Source organism: Pezoporus occidentalis, unplaced genomic scaffold, assembly GCF_034315485.1.
Source record: "Pezoporus occidentalis ecotype Australia unplaced genomic scaffold, CSIRO_AGI_Poc_V1 ctg6, whole genome shotgun sequence".
In the NCBI taxonomy this organism is placed as follows: domain Eukaryota; kingdom Metazoa; phylum Chordata; class Aves; order Psittaciformes; family Psittacidae; genus Pezoporus; species Pezoporus occidentalis.
Window position 1 is genome coordinate 7582960 of NW_026915943.1, and position 25285 is coordinate 7608244.

Below are 25285 nucleotides of genomic sequence, written 5' to 3' on the forward strand. Positions count from 1 at the left end.
GCACTACGTATTCATCACTTGCCAAGGATTAATGTAACCATGGATTACAAAGGGGAGCAATTCAGTGCTTCCTTGGTAAAGAGAAAAGAAGTTTTCTATTTCTCCGTTTAATTTCCTGGCTGCTTTCACTGGAACAAATACTGATTGTCATTAAGCCTGCAACAGGAACTTTCAAAACCAGAAAATCTTGATAATAGGAATTAGCCTTTAAAATAGTACTTTTGCATCGCTTGCTGCACAGTCTAGATGCATATCAGATACACAGACACACACAAGCTCTCTTGTGGTGCAAGACTAAGAAACTCAAGTGTTTCTTGCACTCAGAAACACCATAACATCATCATTCAATGATTTCGGCAGGTTAGGCAGAACGAGAGCTGAGAAACACAGAAGCCTGGGGCAGCCTTGGGGCTGAGGGCAGGAAGAGGAGGAGGAAAAGGAGGAGGAGGAAGGCTGCTGCTTGCCTGCCCTCCTCTCAGCCTGCAAAGCAGCGGTCCACCGGAGCCCATATGCCCAGAAGCAAGGCATGGACCCTATGCACATGGCTCAGCTGCCCTGGGCTGCTGGGCTGTTTCTTGCTGGGGTTTCTTGCGGGTGAGTACAAAGACATAGGGGCTCAGCCTGCAGCCATTGCCCTCTAATAGATACTTACATGCAACGTGATTAACCTCTGTCAGGGAGCTTTTACTGCTTGTTAGGGATGTTGTAAAATACTCATCACAGTTTTCTAAGAGGTAATCCTCTCGAGCAGTTTGGGCTTTAGGAGTGAGGAGTATACTGGCTGTGTGCTTCAGCCCAAGACGAAGCCTGGTAAACTGACAACTTCCCATAGTGGGCAGTCAGACATTCAAAGAGGAGATTGATGGAAGAATTTGAGGCTTGTGTGACAGCAAAACTTCCAGGGTTTTCTTTTTAAATTTGTATTTCCTGTTTTGCTACTGAAGATCTATTTAAATGCTCTTATTCTGTTGCTATTTTAGCAGCAGAAGAGGAGGAGTTTTGACTGACAGCCAAGAGCGGAGTTGCTGAAGCTGTCACCGTGTACAATGAACTTTACTAGCACATTAGACTCTTTTCTGCAGTCACTTTCAGCATCTGATTTTAAGTCTGCATCTGTCCTTTTTAAACTTGTGTTGTAGCACACACCTAAGGCTAAAGCATGAAATAAAAATCCATAAGGTCTAATAAGTATAAAAAAAAACATTAGTTTGACTTAGTAGGTCCCTGAGCTGCAAATTTCTGATGCTTGTGCTATTCTTATACATTTCCCTGAACATCATCTTCTAGCCAAGCTGCAAAACAGGATACTAAGCGAGATGGACCTTTGGTCTGATCCAGTATCACTGCTATGTTCAGAGTGTTGCTACAATTGCATTTAAGCCTAACAGGTAATACCTGTTGTGCACACTTGGCTTTATGATGATGATTTTTCCAGTTTGAGATTTTCTAGCTATAAGATTAACTTGATTTGTTCGGTTTTCTTAAAAGAGAAATTAATAAGTTGAGATACTCTCTCCTTTAAGATTTATGGCTACTGAAAAATGATTAACTTCTTAAAAACGACCTGGGTCACAGTTAACTCTATTCCTCTAATTATTAAATAGACTAACCCCACCTTTCCTCAAACCTGTAACTGTTATAATGCTGTCAGATGGCTGTTGAGTCCTAGACCTTCACTTTAAATATGCTTATACACATATTTTTATACATATGTATATATTTAAAGGTGGGAATTTCATTATGAGTGCCAGGAGTTCAGTCCTCACACTATGAACAGTTAACTGAGAATCTGTATAGTTTAGAATTAATGACAGATTAATCTGCCTTAAAAAGGGGACACATTTACCAGAGATACAGGGTGTGCTCTTTTAATTAGGTCACTGTTCTTACAATTCCATCAATGAAGTGTATTTTGCTTTTCTGCTTCACTTCTCTGTTTGAGCCAGCAAACACTGACAGAGGGTGCTCTAAGCCCTGTGCATACGGAGACTGTTCACTACTTCAGGTAGCACATGGACTCAGCTACATGAGGGCTGGGGGTTCTTGCTAAGCAGGAAGCTTTTCAAATGTGTTTCAGGATGGTTCACAAAACCAACAGAAAAAAGCCCCAACTCTTCAGATGCCCATCAAAACATGAGAAAGAAGCTTGTGGCTGAAATGAAAGTAGAAAACATCAAGCAATTCCTTCGGTAAGCCCTGTGCGCCTTGAGTTTTGAATAGCTTTAGCAGTCACAAAAGCCAGAAAGTGATAGTATCAGCTCCAAGGAAGAGCCTCTGAAAGCAGAGTGCTTTGGAAGTATTTGGTTTGTACAGAATGTCTGGGGAAAGGAGAAGTGACAGACTTACAACCCTTTTGCTCCCCCCATTTTTGAAGGTACCTTGTTGTACTGTTCACTGTTCTCCCCTTGAGCTGCACAACTGCCAGTGCTTATCTTCTGTTTTTACTGGTTTTCCATAGTCTTGAGTTAATGCAGTACATGTCTGGTTTTAACTCACAAGTGTCTGAAGCTTTAACATGAGATAATTACTTTCTCTCAGACTGAGGTGATTTTACTGTACTTGGGGAACACTGTTTCCTATTAATACATTTGATTGATACTCTGTTCAGTATCACCCTAAATCTTAAGTTTGAGCAGCTAAGTAGAAAATTACTATATTAAATATGAAGCATAAAAATTGTTTCAAAGTTTGCATGGAGCTGAGTTGCAGGTATGCACACACCTAATAATTCTTTTAGCGTGTCCATATTGGATGATGTGCTGTAATTGGGTGCTCAAGATCCCAGTATACCCTGTCTTCTACAGAGGGAAAAACATATTCACACAAAAAGTAAGCAAATGCAATCTCTGGTGAGTAATATATTGGTATGCAGCATGTAAGTCAGCAGCTGTATCATAAACATCACAGAATTTACTGACAAATTTGATTGATGTCCATTTAGTCTAAACCCAGAAGGTTTAATTTCTAACAGCAATTAACTTTTCAAGTCTATAAGCCTTATTTTGTATTTGTTGCTCTCAGTAGGTTGGAGAATTATGTTTGAGTGACAGTCTAGGCAACATAGAGATTGATGACAGCATGAAATAGCTCTGCAATTATGCTAAAGTTTCTTGGCCATAGGGTATTAATGCTATCTGGTGTTTCTGCTTGCTTTGACACTGGGCCAAATGCTTCATATTCTGGAATTTTTATCCTAAATTCAAATAAAAAGCAGGAATTGCAGAAAAATTATATTAATACATTATAAAAAAAAATTTTTAAAAGCACAAAAAATGAACTTGAAGTATTTTGATCCATATTCTTAGTTTTTCAGGCTACTAAATCTGCTTTTATCAAGTGAGGAAAACAAATTATGAGTCTCGGATAATGCAGACACATTGGCGTTAGCATTGAATCATAGGTTGGGAAAGGATGAAACTGTTTGGAAGTGAAAAATGGAACAAAGGGATCATGTGGTGTTCAGCATATTTTTCCTGATGCATATGTAGTATTTAAACTAGAGTACTTCAGGAATTAAAAGGTGCTTAAAATATTCTAGTGAATTGAAGTGCAAAAAGTAGACAAGCAATGAGCTTTGGCAAGGACGTAACTGCAGAGATTAAAGAGAAAGAAAGACAACAGCAGAACAGAAGGTGGTGGTCTGCTTAAAGAATCTAGATGCACTCAAATGCAGGGGACGGGGGGAAAAGACCTGGGAGTCTGGTCCAAGACTGCTGTGTGTGAGAGGTTCTGGTGATTAAAGAGATCCCTGGTAGCTGAGAAAGGCTCATGTCGTGCTCCTCTTTCAGCAAGGCAAGAAAGACAACCTGGGGCTGGTCAGCTTCTTTTCAGTCCCTGGAGGGGTGACCAAACATCCTTCTGGAATCTGTTTCCAGTGCATGAAGGAGACAAGGGTAGTTAGGAACAGTCAGCACTTATTTGCTATTTGTTTATGTGATCAGCATGATCAGCTGTAAGGAAATGTCTGGCCATATGGATGAGCGGAGACCTTGCAGTGGCTGTGGCATCCTTAGCTGGATCAAGGCTTTGGACCTGTCTCTTGCAACATTCTCATTTGGAAGCTGAGGAAGTGCAAACTGAAGAACAAGCTGCTACATAGGTTTAAAATAGATAGGTTGAGGTGGTACTAATCATGGTATTTGGTACCATGTACTTAATGATGGTACCAAGGTAATTAATGATAGCTGACATCCCTGGGGCATCCATTAGCAAGTAGCCTGATGGAAATTCAAAGGTGATGCTTAGTACCTGGCTGACTGATGGGTGTTCATTACAACTCCTGTGCAGTGAGCGAAACAGATTGCAGACAGATTTCTGTCGGGCAGCCCAGAGGCGCTGAGTATTGTTTCTGACTATTTGTCACCATCATGTGTTATAGCTGATCTGGATGTAAACGTTGTTGAGTAGGCTTTTATTAGTTAGGCTTTTGGTTGAGATGGAAAAAAGGAACAAATCTGTGGAGGTAATTTGACATAATAATTTTCAAGTTAAACTTATTAGTGCATGTTATGCCAGCAATGTACAATCATGTTATCCCATACCAGACTTATTTGGAAGGCTCCTTTCTGAATATTTATCTTTCCTGCATCTTTTTCTGCTCCTTGCATACTGTTCACATTCTTTTGCTGACTGTCCTTGACACTGATTTTCAATGCTTGTGTGGATGTGGTTATTTCTGTTATGCAGAGAAGGCTTCATCTGACTTACCTGAAGGCCTCAGGGATAAACCTATGCTCTGACTACATTTTGTACTGATGTTAATGCAGACTGATAAACAATCATGTTCTACAGCTCAGACTTCAACTAGGAGACCTTAACTGTCCATTCATGTGGCTTGAAGATAAGCTTTATGCATGGTGATCCCAGTTCACTATTGTGCCGCTTTGCATTTGCTGCTTACTAGCAATTTTCTGTTTTATTCTAGCTCCTTTACCAAGCTGCCTCACCTCGCAGGAACCGAACAGAATCTTCTTCTTGCCAAACAAATTCAAGGCCAGTGGAAGGAATTTGGCCTGGATTCATCAGAACTCGTTCATTATGATGTGCTTCTTTCATACCCAAATGAAAGCCAGCCAAACTACATCTCAGTAATTGATGATCAAGGGAACGAGGTGATGTTTTTAATGATTGAACTATATTTATAAGACTTCTTTAAAGAAACAGTGTCCTCTTCTCCCAGCTACTCATTCCAGCATGTGCTTTATAGTATGATAATAATATAATATGACAAAAAATCCAGTGCAAAGGAAACTCATATGTAGAAATGGTTTTCCAGATCGTGGAGCAGGACAGCAAAGTGGCTGAAGTCTCAGTGCTGAAGTTAGAGAGTGGATGTGTGGCAAGGCTGCAATTAACATCAATAAACCATAAGGTGTAAAAATGTCCACACTGGTTCAGCATAAGCATACTTCTAGGCCAATATCCTGTTTCTATACACAGACTTAAGTGGATGCATAGGCAAGTTTAAGAACAAGAAAATGCATTTAAGGCATGCAATTCTTCCAGCGTGGGGCTGTTTTCTGCTCAGGGGTTCTCTGAGCCTGATGCAATTAGTCTCTCATTAGACCTATTTTCCAAGTGTTTAATCAGTTAGTGTCCCTTGTTAGATCTCTCTTCCAAGTACATATCCAAACCCTGCTTGAACAATTCTTGCTTCCACTGCATGCTGAGGTAAGGAATATTACATTTTATAGACAAAATACATTTTTTTCATTTATATTTTTATATTACTTTTTATTTATTACAAAATATACATTTTAGTGCAATAATATAAAGATACTATCCATTGTACAAAGTACTGCCTTGTTCCATTTGCTCTGGACCTGATCCTTCTGGCTTCCTAAAGTATCATCTCCTAAGTTCATGTTGGAAGCAATAACAAACAGCCAGTCCTATAGTCACCCTCTCCATTTTGTACACACAAGGAATACAGCAGATGTAAAATCTGACAAGGATCCTGAGCAAGGGGAGGAGATGGGACTGCTAGAGAAGCATCATGGCTCATAGGTAGGGGTGAAGAGCCCTGGCTGTAACTAAGGAATGGTCCCGCTTGGGTGTGATGTGAATTTAAAGGGTGAAAGAATAGAGAAGTTCCTCCAGGATAACAGTCTCTCAGCTATAATCTCACAAGGTGACAAAGAATGGACATGAACCTTGAGGCAGCAAGGCGTGTTACAATGAATAGTAAGAAAAGTTTAACAGAAGCGTAACTAGCGAAGAGGTGAATAGTAATAATGATGAGAGTAATCACAAAATGTATCATGAAGGCATGGATGAGCTAAGTGTCATTTTCTTGTCACCACCTCTTGGCAGTTTCCAGCTGCCTCTTTGCTTAGGTTCAGGCAGTGACTGATGAGCACCTTCTGACAAGTGATCTATCCCCCTGTATTCATATTTGCATTCTGTTATGAAAGTTCAGCTATGTATCCCTACCTGGTTTTATGTTTGAACTTAGGTGTGCTAGCTGGAATTGTGTTTTTTGTGAGCGATTTATGGCAACTAGCATGCCATTTGCAATAACCAAGCTTAGTGTACAAACCTGTGCCTGGAGGTAGAGTGTTTGACCAAAGACTTCCATTCTTTATTGGTAGGTTTTCAATACATCATTGTTTGAACCACCTCCACATGGGTATGAAAATGTTACTGATATACTACCACCATATAATGCTTTTTCAGCACAAGGAATGCCAGAGGTAAGAAAAAAAGCTATGTAAGAGTATTATCAGTTGAAGTATTTTGTGAAATGCTGGGATAGGTGGCTCCAACTTCTCAAGATGTTTGTTGTAGTAGTTTTACCTAGCCATTAGTATAAGAGAACACTTCAGGACAGCTAGGGCACATATTGTGCTAAGGTTAGAAGTATCCTATTACTAAAAAAAGCTTTCTCAAATTGCTAGAACTCTGAATCACAAAGGTGAAAAGCTTTTATCTTTATAGAAAATGTTGGATACATCTCAGATTACTCCACATTACTCAATGATACGTAGAGGACTTGGGAAAGTGTTGCATAGAAATAGAAACATATAAATCCATTTGGAAGATATTTTGGATTAAATGAATGTCTTCAAAGGCTACAGAAGTCCCTCACTTAATCAGATAATTCATTATGGAGGAACCTGTCAGGGTCAGCGTTGCATAAATGAATAAAATTATATAATAGTGTTTGTGTACGCAAAGAATGCCACTATTTTTTCACAGCCCAGAAGTTTGTCAGTTTAGCAAAGTACATTGGTTTAGTTTCCAGCCTCATTTTATAGAGCTGCTGTGAAATACAGGTTAATATGGAAAAGTGAGAAGTTTGAGCCAACGTTTCCTATAGATTACAGGTATCTTTTGCTATTGTTTTTATGGGCATTAGATCTCATTTGTCAAAATGTAAAAAAGCCACCAAAACCCACTATATGGTACCTAGTAGATAAAAGTGTATTCCTGAAAACAGATATTTTGTCTGTTGGATGACCAGTTGTCATGCAACTGCTTTTCTTTCCTGTGCAGGCAGATCTGGTTTATGTGAATTATGGTCGTACTGAAGACTTTTTTAAGCTGGAGCGTGAAATGGGAATTAACTGTACAGGAAAGATTGTCATTGCCAGATACGGGAAGATCTTCAGAGGGAACAAAGTAAGGGTTGTGCTTTATTTTTCCCTCTCTGGGTCAGACACTGCTCATGGTAGAGCCGGTGGGAGTTAATGGGAGCTCTAAGTTGGAACACAGGAGCAGAGGGAAGCCTGCAATGCATCCATCATGACTGCATTCTAAGAATAACTTCCAACACAATAAAAGCAGCTGAATGTATTAATCTCCTGTGACTGAGATGACTGCAAACTCCTTAGGCAGATCTTGCAAGAGATTAGTTTAGGGAACTAAGTAAGTAAAGTAGTGTACAGAGCCAAGGCTTTGATACTTTTCATCCCTAGAACTGCAGTATTTTGAAGAAGTAAGTGTTTGTCAAGGAGTCAGATGCACAGAGATTAAATAACTAATTCTTCCAACTTCAGATGACAACTCTGACACAATTGCTGACAGTGGGACAGTGGGGATAGTGGTCAGGTTTTGTGCCCCAGTTTATGTCCTGTGCTTATATTCTATAGCCTGGAGCTGTGACTGAAGATGTGACACAAATAACGAAATACTGTGTTTTGTTCTTCTGATGGGTCTGTGCTCATTTTCACTCTTCCACATATACAACTTGTAAAGCTACATCCCCATGGGAATAAATTGGCACATTCGGATTTATTACTGCATTAAAAGGAAATAATTTCACAGGTTAAAAATGCCATATTAGCAGGAGCCCAAGGGATCATACTTTATTCAGACCCTGCTGACTACTGTGCCCCAGGAGTAGAGGCTTATCCAGATGGCTGGAACCTTCCAGGTGGAGGAGCCCAGCGTGGGAATGTGTTAAACCTGAATGGAGCTGGGGACCCTTTAACACCAGGTTATCCTGCAAAAGGTGAGTGAAAGATCTGTACCCTGGGCCACCACTTTATAAACTGGTGCTGAAAGTTATTGTGGCACAAGAAATTCAGCTATTTTCATAACCATGTCATTTCAACTGGTTGCTTTTGAGTTAGGCAGGAAAAGTAAGTTTTAAAGAAAATCTCTTTGTATGATCCAAGCCTTGTAACTTGTAGAAAAGCAGGACATGTGGGTTTATAGACTGAAGTAACAGAAAATGGCTGAGAATTTATAGCCATTTTTAAATATCTGTATTTCTCAAGAGGATTCATTTAAACTATATTACAGTCTATCATCAAAGAAGAGTAATAGCTTTGCTTGGAGGTATGTTTCCTTGATGATCCTAAATTCCAAGCAGGAAAACAATTTGAAATCTTCTTTACAGGGAGTATTATTCCTGTGGTAAAAATAGCAGTAGCCTGGAATCTTTCAAATCTTGGCATCATGTGCTTCTTTTCTCCTTGTAGGCATCCTGAATTCAGGCTGAACTAAGATGCCCACCAGTCCTGCCTGCTGATGGGATGGGAATGCAGGGGTGCTTCTGGAAAGCTCAATGGCTCCTGTGACCATTGTTTAAACCCATTACCCCCTTGTCTATCAATACAGTCCCTAATGAAGAGTCCCTCCTCAGCATCCCTATAGGCCCCTTCAGATACTGGAAGGCTGCTATGAGGTCTCCACGCAGCCTTCTCTTCTCCAGGCTGAACAACTTTCTCAGCCTATCTTCATATGGGAGGTGTTCCAGTCCCCTGATCATCCTCGTGGCCGTCCTTTAATAATATGTAATAATATGGATGGACAGCAAATCTAACCTTGCATGAAATGTGGGATTTCTGTTGCACAGTTGTGCAGGTGTCCTATTGGTTTTGTGGTTTTGTCATTGCATTTTCGTTTCCTAGAGGCAATATCTAAGCAGTTATATAGGACTTAAAAGAAAAATTGATGTATGCTTGTGGCTACTGTGTGGCTGCACTGTTCAAAAGTATTTCCAGTATGGTGAAAGCTGCTGAGAACGCTGTAAAATTAACATTGTGTTCTGGTTTCTCAGAGTACGCTTTCAGGTCTGAAGTTAATGAAGGTGTAGGGATCCCCAAAATCCCAGTTCATCCCATTGGGTATCACGATGCAGAAGTATTATTACGGTGAGTATACATCAGTCCTCCTTACTAGAAGTCAGTATTCACAAATGCACAGCAGTTTATTTTCTTTTTTAATGCTAAGACAGCAAAATCTGTGCTGTTACTTTATTTCATGTTCTTTTGTAGTAGTGTGTGTTTCAGAGAATGTGGGAAATTCAGAGTAATCTGTTTCTGGCATAATGCTTTTAGCAATTTTATAAACATACCTTGGTTTAGGTGCAGTAATCATTAAGGAAATAGAAGGTTTTAGCCTCCTGGTCAGCTATAATTCTCTTGTTTTTCACTTAACAGTGCAATGGGAGGACCTGCAGCTCCCGACAGCAGCTGGAAAGGAAGTCTCAATGTGCCTTATAACATAGGTCCAGGATTTGCAGGCAACTCCTCTACACGGTCTGGTTTAACACTTGCCTATTTATAAAGTATTGCGAGAGAAATCTCAATGAGAAAAAGACTGTGAAACAATACATCTGGAGATATTCTGGAGAAATTTATTTCTTTCTGAGTGTGCAAGACTTGGTGATGGTTATTAGAATTTGAAAATAAGTTATCAAAACTATAGTTTTGCTCAGTGTCCACAGTGTCAATGGATAAAGAGATTCAGAGTGTACAGGTACAACCCAGTCTTTCCAACTTTAACCCTTACTTTAAAGTTTCAGGCATTGTTTCACTGGTCCTGTTTGAAATGGCTATATAGCAGTAAGTAGACTTTTTTTTCAATACTGTTGTATTAACCCAAAACATCCTCCTTACTTCGATTTTCCTTTTCTGATTCTGGTGCCCAAGGGGACAGTAGGACAGCCAACTTGTACCAGTCCAACAGGGAAGGACTGACAATGCAGTAATCTATGTATGTTCCCTTGTCCACTGGAAGTCTCCCAGGATTTCTGTGAACTTAGAGCTGTGAAGTGTGGCAATGATTTGGGAGTCCATCAACTGGTACCCAAAGCTGGTAGGCCCAGTGATTGACAGACCTGAACAATAACAAGACAGAAGATCCCAACGTACATGTATCTGACTATTTTGTTTGGGAGGAGCTGGCATTTGACCAGCAATAGAATATTTGCAGTTTACATTTTTTCAGCTTTAACAGAGAAATGGAAGTGTCCAGGTCTCCAATACTAATGGAGTCACTTCCTACTGGACCAAACTATCTAACAATGGCATTTGGTGAAGGAAGATTTGACTGGCTACCAGGGACTGTCAATAGCATTCTTCCTTGCTTATAACTGATAAGATGTAATAGATAAAGCTGAAGATCACTTTTCATAGAATCACAGAATGGTTTGGGATGGAAGGGGCCTAAAAGATTATCCAGTTCCAACCCCTCTGCCATGGGCAGGGACACCTTCTGCTAGACCAGGTTGCTCAAAGCCCTGTCCAACTTGGCTTTGGCTTTTCTATTAATTTTTCACATAAAAATGCTTCTAATTTATGTGAGATAATAGTCTATGAGGAGTTATGAGGAGTCATAGTGGACCAGAATGAACAATGTGTAAATATGGTGTATCATTATCACTACTACACCTCCTGTAAAACAAGACTATGCCTGAATATATGATTTTATAAAGACTTAATTGATCATTATTCTTTTATGCTCTGCTTTAACACTAAAATGGGTAAAGTAGGAATAAATAAATAAGCATAAGAAAGCTTATTAGACATAATTAAAGTGCTGTTTGGAATGGCTTGAAGAGCAACAGTGAAAAAAGAAACAATATGATTCATCTACAAAACACACACATGGGAAACATTTTTGAAAGTTCTTTTTAACATCTTTAACTTGATAGGGTAACAGTTCTTGTAAATATGGGCTAATCCTACATACGCTTCTTTCTCAGAGTATCTCCATAACAAAATGAACCTTTTGAGCCTAGGTAGAAAGTCACTTGCACATGGGAAGTATGCAAGTGTATGCGTGCTCAAAGCACTGGTGTCAGTTATTTCCTGGGCAAAGATCCAGTAGCTGTCCTGAAGTAGGGTTTGATTTTGACAGCTATGCAGATTTGCTGTTGAAAAGATAACTTCAAATTTTAAACTCTTGGGGTTTTGCCAGACACAAAACAAGCATTGTTTGATGCTTTGTTTCTAATATAGGTTAAGAGGGGCTGAATACTAGTACTATGATTATTATTACGTCTCCTAATAACTGAATTTCCTTCCTTTTTATTAAGTTTCACAAGTGGATTTTACTGGGGGGAAGGGATGGAGGATTGACGATTTTTACTTAGATCTGAAATCCTCAACAGACATTTCAATTCATTTCTGGATGAGTGTTTCCAATGACCTTCTTTCAGGATTCTATCTTATTACAAAAAATTGTGCTAGAAGACCAAAGTGTATTCTTTATAAAAATATGCATCCATAATTATAATTTTAGTAAAAATATATACATATTTTTAATCATTGTATATGCTTTTCAGTTTACTCCTCTAATACACTATTATCAATTGACTTCCCTAGATAACAATTCAGTGAATGCTGTAAATATTTGAAAGTTTATAGATTGGCCCACTTCATAGGACAATTTCTAAGGCAACTTTCTGTGAGCAGGTTAACCTGATGTGAAAAATGGGGCACTGATTCAGCATGACAGGTTAGATTAGTGCTAAACAAACACGCAAAGCAAAACAGAAGCAGAAGATTTCTGGCTTACACATCATTATTAACATTGACTTTTTATTGCCTTCTCAGTCAGAAATGGTTACTCCATCCTGCTTTTCATTTCAGAAAAGTCAGGATGCATGTTCATACAAACAATAAAATAACACGGATTTACAACGTCATTGGCATCCTCAGGGGAGCTGTGGAGCCAGGTGAGTATTGGGTGCTTGGTGATTTTAACTGCTTCTTCATGTTGTGTTACGTGAAGTCGTTCCCATGTTGCAAGAAACTTCAAGTGTTTTAGATAGACAGATAATATGGAATCTGAAAACCCTTTAGTAGTTGTCCTGTCCCTCCCATCACACTGTTTTTTATTGGCATTCCCAAGAATATATTTGAATGGGAATGCCAGAATGATAGATATCAGAGAATTGTTTATACTGCCTGTCATTTTACATTAGGTTTCCCATTGCAATAGTCATACATTTTGCCTTTGCAAAAATTAACACAAAATTAAAAGTACAGAAAACTAGTGATGATTTGGGGCCTCAACATAATTGTTGATACCTAGTAGTAGTTTATATACATGAAAGACTTTTAAGTGGAAGTGTATGTACAAAGTATTTCTTGTCTTCATTTCTATACTTCAGTAGAATAAGTGAATGTTTGCAGATTACCTTAAAAATAAATCTGCAGCACTGGCACCAGTCTTCTTGTTTTGTCTGACAAGTAGGGATGCAATTAAAGAAAATACAGGTAGCCTAAATGCATTTTTAATGAAGGATCACAGAATCGCAGAATCATTAGGGTTGGAAGGGACCTCTGGAGATCATCCAGTCCAATGCCCCTGCCAAGGCAGGGCTACTTACAGCAGGTTACACAGCAATGTGTCTAGGCAGATTTTGGAACTTGTCCAGAGTGGGAGACTCCACAACCCCCCTGGGCAGCCTGTTCCAGTGCTCTGCCAACCTCAGCATAAAGAAGTTCTTCCTCATGTTGAGGTGAAACTCGTTATGTTTTAGTTTATGGCCATTGCTTCTCATCCTGTTGCTGGGCACCACTGAAAAGAGTCTGGCACCAGCCTCCTGGCACCCACCTTTGAGATATTTATGTGCATTAATGTGATCCCCTCTCACTCTTCTCTTTTCTCGGCTAAACGAGATTGATATTGTGTGTTTGTTTCCAGACAGATATATTATTTTAGGAGGTCATAGAGACGCTTGGGTATTTGGTGGTATTGATCCAACCACGGGTGCAGCTGTTCTGCAAGAGATTGTACGGAGCTTTGGTAAAATGAAGATGGAAGGTAACTTAAAATTACTTAAAATGATCAATATGGAAACCAGCAGCTTTGAGGAACTGTGTTGAATGTCCCCATCAGCAGTTGTGTTGATTTAACTTTCACCTCCACAGAAAGTTGTATTTCTTATTATGAAAGATGCAAATTCATTGAAGAAGTGCATATGTAGCCTTGCATCTTAGTTGGCTGAATTTATTGCCTAGTGTCTCTCATTGCTGTAACAATACGCTCTTAGCTGTGTGGAATGAAAATACTGCATTAAGAAGAAATGCCTCTGCAATAATATGCTCCTCTAAGGAGTTCAGGGGGGATTTTTTGCTATACCATTAAGTGCTATTTAGTGATTTCAATTACCTGTGGTGATCTTTCAGTAGACTTTCTAACTCAAATTGAACTTTGAACTTTCATGTTTAATTATGTGATTGAAGGTTGGCGACCTAAGCGAACCATTATTTTTGCAAGCTGGGATGCAGAAGAATTTGGATTATTGGGATCCACAGAATGGGCTGAGGTAAATGGAAAAAAAAATAGTGTAAAGAAAGTAAAACTTTAAAGCCTGTTGCAGGCAGCTGCAATGCCCAGTGACATCTATTCCTAGACTGCAACCAATAGCTTCACAGTAAAGTTGGAGAACAACAGACTCCTTCAGGGGCTGTGAGGCTCTCATGTATTTATACAAATTACCCACTTAATGTCTTACAACATAAGTGCACTAACTCTTCTAAGGTTTAAAAATCTACTTTGGTTCCAAGCTAATGTCCTTCAGTGGTCCCTGTGTGGAAATCTAGCTGTTCATTTAACAGAACAGTAACATTTTATATAGCCTAAATTGATTTACTTTCTAACTTCCTGTTTGAGAAATAGCTTAGTTTCTATAAACTAAGGTCCATGTACCTGTGATCCATGAGCACACCAAGACCATTGTGTGGAAGCTAATCCTCCCAGGCAAATAAAACAGTGGGTAATCTATGAGTGAATAGTTCCATATTCCCGTGAAACTTCCAGTATCATAGAGTGTCAGGGGAAGGACAATAGATTAATCCTCTAGTGAGATCCCTAACTATACTCCTGCCTGATAGAAGGGTGCTGGAAAATTCAGAAGTAAGGTTCTGAATGTTTTTCTCTTCCTTTCCCTGTTGGGCATGTTCAGTTTTTAACCCTGTAAGTGGATTTGTTCAGCCCAAGTAAGAAATATAGTTCTTATAAGTGTTTTCATTGCTTTGTCTGTAAAATCCAAATTAGAAATGCAGCAGGCAGAAAATTGCCCGATGAAACACATTTCTACTGAACTATGGTAGTAGTACTGGCTGGTTTAACAGAAATGTATCATCTTGATGTTCTGTTAGAATTTTATTTACATGGTTACGTTTAGGTAAAAGTGGATAGAAATTTCAAAATCTATCAAATAAAGTATTTGTATCTTTTGGCTTTAGTTTACTGTCATGCATTTCAGTAAAGCACAAAATCACATAGCAAAATTGCAGGTGTCAGAGGAGGCAGCAAAATCAGAAATATGCTTCCAAGCACCAAAGGGATTCCATCATTCTTCTGTAAACAAAACTGAGATTTCTATTGCTTTGGATTTGCACTAATTTTCTCTCTACATTACTTGGCTTCCAGCTGCAATAGACTCTCTGCACCTTACTGGTGGTTTTGGGGACATTAGATGAAGAAAGCACAATCTCAATTATCTTTAAAGTCATTTACTGAAAGATTTTAAAGAGTTGACATTAAAGTTTCATCCCATCTGAACTCCACTGATAACAAAAGTATACTGTATAGAAAGCTTTATTTGTGCTTTCTTTAACTATGTGTCTGTGCACATATTTAGATGCTGTCAAGAAAAAAAACACCTATTTGTTTTGACTATGAGGAATGTGAAACAAGATCAATTTTTGTTGAGCAAGTCATGAATAAATTAGGAGTTCTTTTGATGTTTCATTTCTTCACGTATTGCTACTGGTGTTCTGTAGTTTTTTGCTTAATAATTTAACATCTAGTAATCTATCATTCATTATTTCATGAAATAGCAGCTGTAATAGATTAGAAAGCCATAACCACAAATCATATTTGAACCTAAATGGTTTTATATTGTTGTTTTCTTGCTTTATCTTCCTTCTCTTTTACACCTAGATTAGATTCAGTTTCTCTAGAGACAGTCCTCAGGGTTTAGATTCATGTTTTCCTGTAAAGCTGCCAGTAAATCTTGAGGAAAATTAACTCATGAGATTCACCATCTTCTGTGTAAGAAAAAGACTGCAACTGTGGCAACATCCTTTTGTTACATAGGCAATCTGCATTGCTCATAAATGAAGGCATTTCTTTAGTTGCAAATAAGCATTTGCCTATTTGCAAGGCCTTATGTATGCACATACAGGCTTGCTCCCTCCCTTCATAATCTTTTTTGCAGAATCTCCTCTACCATTTGTTTTAAGCATATTAATTTCACCATGAAGTTATCAATTACCAGTTCAATTTTTAGTTCACATGACTTACAGATGATTAGTTGGGTTATAAATTGAATGAATCAAGTAATAATTACTAACCTAATTAGAATATCCATCACAAAGCCAAGACTTAGTTACTACCACTTACTGATTAGACTATCAATTTCAAACATAATTACCAGTTTGCAAAAAAATTCAACAAGTGTGTGCATATATTTAGCATGAAAGCAATGTTTGGTTGACTCAAACCAGTCAAATTCTCTTTAATAGGAAATGTCAGTGCCTTGACTTATCCCTTTTTGAAACAGAAGGGTGTAGAAATGACAGCAACACTTGGTTTATCATCAGTGTTAAAACTGAGTTCGCTGCTGAGTGCTCACATGAGTAATTATGGGTTCAAAGCATGGAGGAATTCTAGCTGACCTCATGGTCATACATTACATGTTCAAAAAAGCAATGCAGAGATAAAACACATGTATAACCTTAATTTACCCTGTTACAATTCTGTTCAGTAGTTTTCCTGTTCCATCTTGCTCCTGTGTGATGCATCCTACATTTTGTGGGTGTTTTCCACAGCAAATTGTGCAGGAATGAATTTCGTATATCCAGATCATGGACCCATCCTCAAATGTTAATATAATTAGCAAGGTACACAGTGCTACTTATCCTGATGGGGCTCTTAAAAGTAATGTTGTAAAACGCAGTGTGCTTAACATGCTCTTGACTAAATTTCACTAGTTGCAAGTAGTAATTACGCTTTTACAACCCCAGGAAAATGTCAGAGTCCTCCAAGAACGGGCAGTCGCTTACATCAACTCGGATTCCTCTATAGAAGGTGGGTCTTTAATTTTTAAACTCACTTTACTTCACAGATGCCAATGTTAATAGTTTGCTGTGTATTATTTATTGCACCCAGAGCTGTCAAACATGACAGATAATGTAATGTTCAGGGTAAGTGCAGCAAATCCAGAGTTAAGTGGAGAAAGGGAATAATTTGAATGCTCCTGTTGCTTGCTTTTGCACATAGCATCATCCATGAGCTACAGCTCATGTGTCTGGAGTCCAGAATGTTTCATCTGGAAGAGTTTAGTATTCTGTTCTAATGAACTGAGCAGTCTGAATGTTGAACTCTCTCGTAACCGCATTAGCTTTAATTTACAATTACAGTTTTAATATATGACAGGCTGCTCCTTGTTCTGCTTGCAGTTCCAGCTTCTTTCCCTGTGGAATTATATTTGGGACAATACCTTATTATGATTTTAGGACAAATTGTTTCGAGTCCTTAGGGTTACATTTTGTGGCAGTGGAACCCATTTTGGCACTTTGGGCCAGTGTGATCACCTTTGTTCATTGTTATGAGGAGGGTGACCATGAAGGGAGTTACATATGTATTATGGCAGGACTCTTCTAGAAAAATAAGTGTTGAAGAGTGTTTCACAAAAAAATCTGATCCACCATCATCCAATTTACTCTGATCTTCAGATTATGAGATGAATCTGTCATACAGGAACACTGCTTAGAAACCTGACTTTGAATTTGGGGCACAAAACTAAGACCTAAATCACAAAATCCTTCTTACGTTATACTGAGCTTTATTACAGAAGGACTTCATTTACTGCTGTCTGTGCTGAAATAATAGTAGAGTCCTGTGAAACAGTCCTTCCTCATAACCTCAGTTATTTAGGGCATTGCCCTTCCCATGTTAAACCCAACTGATTTGGGCTCACTGTGTGTGACTGAAATGGGTATTGACAGGCATATTTAAGAACTCTTTTTATTCTTGTCAGCTGAAAATTTTGTTTCTCACAAAAGGATTGTAAAGAAAGAAAAGCCAAACCCAGTTTCTCAGTTGGAATTGGGATACAGGGAGGGTAAAAGGCAGTTCCTTCAATTATGCAGCTACATACTGTGTAAAAAGTAGAGCAGAATTTCACGCCTAGAAGATCTCACGAACAAAATAATAGCTTTACACTGCTTCATATTCTCTGCATGGATTGTAACACATATACTTTAGTTGGTTTGCAGCCAACATGCTGCTGTCTTAACAATTTTCTTCTAAATCTTGATTATTCAAACATGTCTCTTGCTTTATGCATTAAAGAAAATATGAAAGTAAAACCACTGGAAAAGAAATATGTAATAAGGGAAAGAAGACCATACTCAGTGTACTGTTTTAAGTACCTTGCACATCTTTCACCCGATTGGGCATTAAAATCCTCCGTAAAGCCATAGCATCCGTGTACTCTGCTGATTATTTTGTTTATCATTGTACATTCTCCACAGCGCTTTATATGCCATGTTTTGAACAGCAAATTATTCACTGTCTTTTAAAAATGGAAAACAGAATAGCGTGTCATACTTTTGAGCATTTTTGTGACTCTAATTTCCAGTTCTCAAATATAGACTGTCCTTGGAAACATCATTAATGTTATCTGTTTTTTTTTCCATCATAATGGGGTTTTCTGTAATAGTCAGTGTAGTCCTTTTGTGAGTAACGCTGTGCAGAGGATGACCCAAATATCTAAAGCTCTGTCAATAGCCTAACTATGTCATCTGAGAGCTTATGTTTTATTATGTCCCAGCTTTCTCATCCCTGTCCTTCTCTTTGTTGTTGTCTGTATTTGAGGGCAGAGGTGTTTGCCTAACTGCTACCTGGTGGTTGTAGTACATAGACAAGATGCTTTACACTCCTGCCTGCCTCAAAAGTGGCCATAGTTTCTTCTGATGGGTCTCTTGTTGCTGTAACTGACAGCTTCTGCCTGAGATACGTATGTAGTTCAACATAGCCTGCAGGCAATGTAGAAACCTTATGGGTGTAAAGCATAGCAGCCACATCATGGAGGTAAAAGGGGGGGGTTTAGGAGACAGTAGGTGAAAACATTACTCTTCATCTTTGCTGCCTCCTGTTTGGGTGAGACTGAGTTATGAAATATAAAATGCCAAATGTCTTGCAAGTCTCTTGCTCAAAAGACAACCCGTCTTTCAGATACAGGCTACAAAAACATTGAATGAATACTCTTTAGGATAAAAGAAGAAGCAGCTGCATTGAAAGACTTCTTAAAACGTCTTCCAGGGAATACGCCTTTCCTCCTGCACAGCTCCTCAATGCACTGAGTTTATTTTTAACATCCTCCAAAAAGTTACCATTGCCTTCTGTTTAACACAGGCTTCAGGGAGTGTGTGAGTGACAAGGGCCTGTAGCTAATGACGGATAGTTAGGCATAATTTACAACTGTGGAAATGATTAGTTTCATTACTGTGTATGTGCCGTAACGGGTGCATCATTGTCATGGCATAGCAGTAGCTTAAACAATATGACCATATAGCCTTTTTCTGTGTATATTCTGAGGCAAAAAACTAAATTCTTGCTTTGGAGTCAAGAAGTTTGTCTAAGAAGGGACTGCAAAGTTTAATCCGTTAAGAAGATAATGCCTGTGGTATGTGAAGGCAAATTTCCACATCTTTCTTTCATTTTCAGGTAACTACACACTAAGAGTTGACTGCACCCCTCTTCTCTACAAACTGGTGTATGATCTGACAAAAGAGGTACAGAATCAGTGTGTCTAGTATTTGTGATTTTCTAAGAATGTAAAAGTGGAAGTTTACTGGATAAAATCAGATTATTAAATAATATTGGATTTATCTTATTGCTATGCTGGAAGAATCTTGATCCCAGCAAAACCTGTGGCAAAACATTCCCCATCAGTAGTACACAGTCCAGGCTCACAGTTCCTCAGTATTAGAAAGGTTGAAGTGTGTTACTGACTTCAGTGGAATATTGTTTGCAATATATAGTAAGAATAATAATAATGAAAACAAGATAATAAAAAGCAAGATCACTTCTCTGAAGTGATAAGCATTCAAGTAAATTACATTTTAATTTTCCCTTTCATGTGCCAAAGAGCATCTATTCATTTCCACAGTGGCAAGCTACCATTTTTCATCCTGTCTGTTCCCCCTGAGATTCCTTCATATCTTACTGAGACCCTGAAACCCTGTGATAAATACTGAGGGATTGAGTGGGGTTTGCAACAGGCCAGATGTATGGATTTGCGTGATTTCATGCAGTCTGATCATGTCTCCTTTGCTTTCACCTCTCTGGATAAATTATCATGAGGCTGAAAGATTGTGATCCATTAAAGCATGACTCTTCATTGGCCATGTGAGGAGTTAACCAGGTTAAGCACCTAGCATGAGCCTCTGTCACTATCCTCAGATCTGGAATCATCTTGATGAACAGAAGACATCTCTGTCTGACTTAAAAGCAGTCATAGAAACAAATACCATTAGGATGAGAACTTTTTGACCAAATGTGGTTCTCTACTCTTGTACAGAGAATCATAGAATAGTTAGGGCTGGAAAGGACCTTCAGATCATCCGGTTCCAGCCTCCCTGCCATGGGCAGGGACACCTCACACTAAACCATGTCACCCAAGCTCTGTCCAACCTGGTCTTGAACACTGCCAGGGATGGAGCATTCACAACTTCCCTGGGCAACCCATTGCAGTGCCTCACCACCCTCACAATAAAGAACTTCTTCCTTATATCCAATCTAAACTTCTCCTGTTTAAGTTTGAACCCATTACCCCTTGTCCTATCACTACAGTCCCTAATGAACATATAGAATTCTCAAACTATTTTCCCCTGATATTAAGGGAGCCCAGGTGATTTGTTCCCACATAGAAGTATGCACTGTGATGGCACTTGGTAGGATGACTCCAGCTACTAGTCTCCCATCCCAGTAGAAGCATTGATGCTGAGTTATATTCCAATACATTGCACTTTAACACTGGAAATGCCATGGTTTGAATCTAGGGAATTTTATCTATGCTATTCCCATGTTTTTCTTTTCTTTCCCACATTTTTTTTTCCTTATTGAGTCTATTTTACTCTTTCTTCCCTGGGTGGGAAGAAGCCATGCTTCTTCAAACATTAGCTGTGACACTTGGCACACTGAAGGGCATTCTGTTTCACCTATAAACAGTTCCATATCCCCAGTGATGTAAAGCCCTAGATATAATAATTAACTTTTTGTCTGCAACAAGCTAATTACTCATGGATATGTTTCTGTGCAAAAGACAAAGCGAAAAAGTGCTCTGGGCTAAAAATAGCATCTCAGGAAACTATTTAACTATTGCTGGGTTCAAGTAGAAAGCCTCCATTAAAGTACCATTCTAACTGCTTGAGAATGGCTTTTGGGGAACTTTTCCTATTGAGTGCTATTTAAGCTTTTAACAGTAGAAGTATAATATAAACAATAGAAAACCTGACAGCTATTCCATAATTCCATGCTGCCTCCCTGCTGAAAAGCTCCCAGAATTACATTATATTCATCCATATTCATAGCTGCATTTATAAAGGGGATTATTTTATGGCAGTGAGCTGTCAGTGACCATTTCTTAAAGCCGTCTGAGTCTTGTCAGTTTGTTACAGACAAAATCCACAACTTCTTTTCTATTATTCTACAGAGCAGGATTCTGTAACAGCATTCTGATTCTCTGCTGGTCTCTGTTTTATGTACACAGACAAACCTTTACAGTGATTCAACACTGTAGTTTTCATTTCTGAGCTATCTTTCATTAACCAGTGTTGATGTGCCACCAGGGACCTCCAGTGACCCATAAATCACAGGCTGTGAACCTTTCGTTTGAGTTTTTCTGTAAGATTATTCACAGAGATCATTGGAATTTTTCTCAGGAAAAAGATGTTTTGATGGATCCTTGGACAGAAGTCAGGGATACCAAAGGGTGTTTGCTGAAGGACCACTTATAGCCAGGACACCGTTTTTTGCTGTCATAGAAGCATACATACAAATGACTGAAAAATGTGACACATCTTTTACTTGGCTTCCTGCTTCTAGCATCACAGAATAAAATTCATTTAAGGGTTTAAACATCTTTATTCTCCAGGTCCCTAAAAATTCCAGTGGATAGGATTAGGAAAAGAGGGAATGAAGCTAAAGCTAGAAGAGGGGAGATCTGTTTTACAGGGGGTTCTGCTTCATTTTCTTTCTCCTTTTCCCCCCGACCTTTCACTTGCATTTAAATAGCCTCTTACAAAGATAACCAAGGACTACAGTCTGTACCTTTGGTCTTTTCCACTAATCTGAAAAAAGCCCCTAATTTCTCTAAGGGCTAAAGGGACTAAAGCAGAGTGATTATATTCTTAGTTTTGCTATTTCAGCTGCAGTGCACTTGATTTTGGATGACATTGGGAAGCTAGACATACACGTATCAAAGCCTCAGTTCATTAAGTCTTTGCATATCCTGGTTGTTAGTTCCTTCCACAGGAATAATGAGAGGTCCTGTGCATCTCACAAGTCATTGTTAATTCTTGGAAACAGCACAAATGGGACTAAAATGGTCTATGATGTGCTTTGCGTCAGGCTTTTGCATAGGACTGAGTTTCATTCATGAAGCCCACTATGTGAGATGCTTTTCATGGTTGGGATCCCTAAATGTATGTAATAAATGTAAATAGTGTGTGTGTACTTCCCTGCATGCAGCAATGTAAAGGTCTCCTTTGATAGAGTTGAGTTACAGGAACTTCCAATGAGATTGTATTTTCCTTTCCAGATTTTAAGCCCTGATGAGGGTTATGAAAATAAGTCTCTTTATGAGAGCTGGCTTGAGAAAGACCCTGCAAGTGAGAATAATAGCTATCCCAGGTAAGTTGTTAATCTTTCTTGTCTTTCCCAATATTTTCATCTTACCATAGCATGGCTACTCGCCAGAATTTTTCAAGATGTGCTATTGATGACAGCAATACAAAACCTTTTAGCACAAGGTGACTTTCTAGCAATATCTTTTAAAGTAAAATAAAATCAAATTTTATGACTTTGTTAAAATGAGAGTGACATCTATGCTTGCTGGAAAATAAAACCTCACTCTTTTTTAAAGGCTTTTTATTAGCAGAACAGCAATTTGGAAAGCAATCAAAAAAGAGCCGGGCAAAGAGAGAATTCAAAATGCAGTTTAGTCGCGCTATTAGGTGAGATAATATCAAAATTGTTAGGATAAGCAAATGCTCAGTTGAAAGATACTGCCTAGAGTGGTAATTACTTGTTCTTTGTTTATGCAAGATAAATGTAATACATTACAAATCCATATCTGAGGGTATTAAAACTTCATATTTGAAGGTATTAAAACTCCAAACCACTCTAAGCCTGTGACTCAGGGCTAAATCCCATTCACAATGTGTCATTACTCACGGAAGGCAAACAGAACTGCCCCGTTGTGGGATTTGACCAAAATGTTCTGCATGTATTACCCTACCCTTCAGACCCTGTTGAGTGTCTAGATTCATTAGACTCACTGAGGTTTCTTCCTTTTGAAAAAGCTACCAGATCTGATCTTTCTCAGTTGATACAAATAGCTCCTTGCAGAAATTTATACTGACTGAAGAATTCCAGCTGGAATAGAAGAAACTTGTTTCTTTTTTAGCCGAGAAACACCGATTACGCACCAGGCCAGACATCCAAACCTAAAGCTTAATATAAAGCTTAAATAAATATTTGAACATACTTAGAATATCACATCTGTCTCTTTTCTTTCCCTCTGTTTTGCCTCCCTTACCCAGCAGATGGCAATATCTACTTGTAAGTAAGAAATGCTAATTGTCTGCAGTGGAAATTACTTCTCAGGCTTTGACTCTACTGTGGAATATCCTAAGTATATAAACACATCTGTCTTTACATATATTGCTGCCCAATTCATATTAGTTTGGAAATAGATGATTATTGTTTTAAGATTGCAGAAACATACCTGATACAATTTTATGTCTCTTGTGCATAATACGTACAGGGTTTTTTTAAGTGTGCTCAATGTCATAATGGGGATTGCTACCTTTAAAAGATCTTCCTAGCAATATTGGATACTGAATTAGTGCGGTGGAGTAAAATCAGGTAGCGCCATTAAGCGTGCTACTCATCTAGTCTCTGATCCTACAAGTGTCTCTAATGCACCCTCCAGAAGAACTGACCTCAGTTTCTGTCAAAGATCTGCATTTTGCATAAATTGCTACCATAGCAAACAGGAAATGCTCTCAATAAGATGTTGCCTTTTCTATACGTAGAATAAACAAACTGGGATCAGGCAGTGATTTCGAAGCTTACTTTCAGCGACTGGGAATTGCAGCAGGCAGAGTCCGTTATACCAAGAACAGGGTAAGTCTTCCAGACTGCTTGAAGTTTGTAGTGCTGAGCAGTCATCTTTTAAAAGCATTTGTTCGTGATTAATACAAAAGCTTCAAAGAATCTTTCTTAGGCTGGTTTGTATGTCAGTTTTGTTCCTTAATTAGCAAGAAACCTAAATGTTTGGAGAATGAAACATGTTATAGTAATGTGTATATTCTATAGGCTGTCAAGGGCACAGAAGGGTATTTATAGAATCTGAGGTGAAGTGTATATTTATTTTTACCTTGCTATTAGTAGGGCCCTTAATATACAAATATGCCCAGACTGTGTTCAGAAATAGCTACATGAGATAAAAAAGGGCCATGATGGGGGACTTCTGCTACCCAAAACTGTTCTCATTCTTACTGAAAGCAATCTTTGCACAATGGAACTGAAGGCAGGCCTGTGTAGATAGGGAGAAAGTGGCCAGCTCTCTTCACCTTGTGTAACAGTCCATGGATTCGTGTTGATTTAGTTTCTTAAAATGAGTGCACCACAATGGAAGGATAATAAATTGTGGTTTGTAGCAAATAGCTTTTTTTCATTTGGAATCTGTGTAAAACATCATAGTTAAGTGATCAATACATCCCTTAACTGCAGTTAGAATACAGGGCACTGACAAATGTGCTTGCTCTTTTCCAGAAAGCAGACAAATTCAGCAATTACCCTGTTTATCACACAGTGTACGAGACCTTCGAGTTAGTGGAAAAGTTTTATGACCCCACCTTCAAGAAACACCTAACAATTGCCCAGCTACGAGGCAAACTGGTTTATGAACTGGCAGATTCCCAGGTCATTCCATTTGACTGCAGAGATTATGGAGAAGCCTTAAGAGAATATAGCAATGGAATTTATAAATTGGCCAAGAAACATGAAGAACAGCTGAAGCTTTACAAAGTATCATTTGGTGAGTAATAGCCATAAAGCTATTTCTTAAGTGTGTTAATTAAAATCATGTAGGGACACGTTGTATCTGTTACAGCTGTGAAACTGAATTCTTTACTTTCCTGTTTTAATTCTGCCATCATATTAAAGAGCCTCTTTTTTCTTTTTTTTTCCTAAATAAAACATGGGTTTAACACATTATTGTCTCGATGAGAGGTTTATAACAATTTTTATATTATTAATTATGGGCATTATGACAGTGCTCATGAGAAATCATAGACCT

The 25285-nt window shown here is 38.5% G+C and overlaps 1 protein-coding gene across 2 annotated transcripts in view; it reads left to right on the forward strand.

The window, feature by feature from the left end:
- Window positions 1-348: 348 nt before the first annotated feature.
- LOC134174373 (N-acetylated-alpha-linked acidic dipeptidase 2-like) overlaps window positions 349-25285 on the forward strand; it is a 31081-nt gene continuing 6144 nt past the window's right edge. The window contains exons 1-16 of one of the 2 annotated variants that reach the window (XM_062639282.1): window positions 349-594; window positions 2078-2189; window positions 4925-5111; window positions 6591-6692; window positions 7495-7620; window positions 8266-8452; window positions 9506-9599; window positions 9888-9986; window positions 12324-12409; window positions 13384-13503; window positions 13926-14008; window positions 16716-16779; window positions 19423-19490; window positions 22520-22611; window positions 24018-24108; window positions 24760-25024. In XM_062639282.1, coding sequence (XP_062495266.1) covers window positions 510-594; window positions 2078-2189; window positions 4925-5111; window positions 6591-6692; window positions 7495-7620; window positions 8266-8452; window positions 9506-9599; window positions 9888-9986; window positions 12324-12409; window positions 13384-13503; window positions 13926-14008; window positions 16716-16779; window positions 19423-19490; window positions 22520-22611; window positions 24018-24108; window positions 24760-25024 — 1861 coding nt within the window. In that variant the 5' untranslated portion in view covers window positions 349-509. The remainder of the gene's footprint in view (window positions 595-2077; window positions 2190-4924; window positions 5112-6590; window positions 6693-7494; window positions 7621-8265; window positions 8453-9505; window positions 9600-9887; window positions 9987-12323; window positions 12410-13383; window positions 13504-13925; window positions 14009-16715; window positions 16780-19422; window positions 19491-22519; window positions 22612-24017; window positions 24109-24759; window positions 25025-25285) is intronic. The other variant, XM_062639283.1, reaches the window with a different exon arrangement.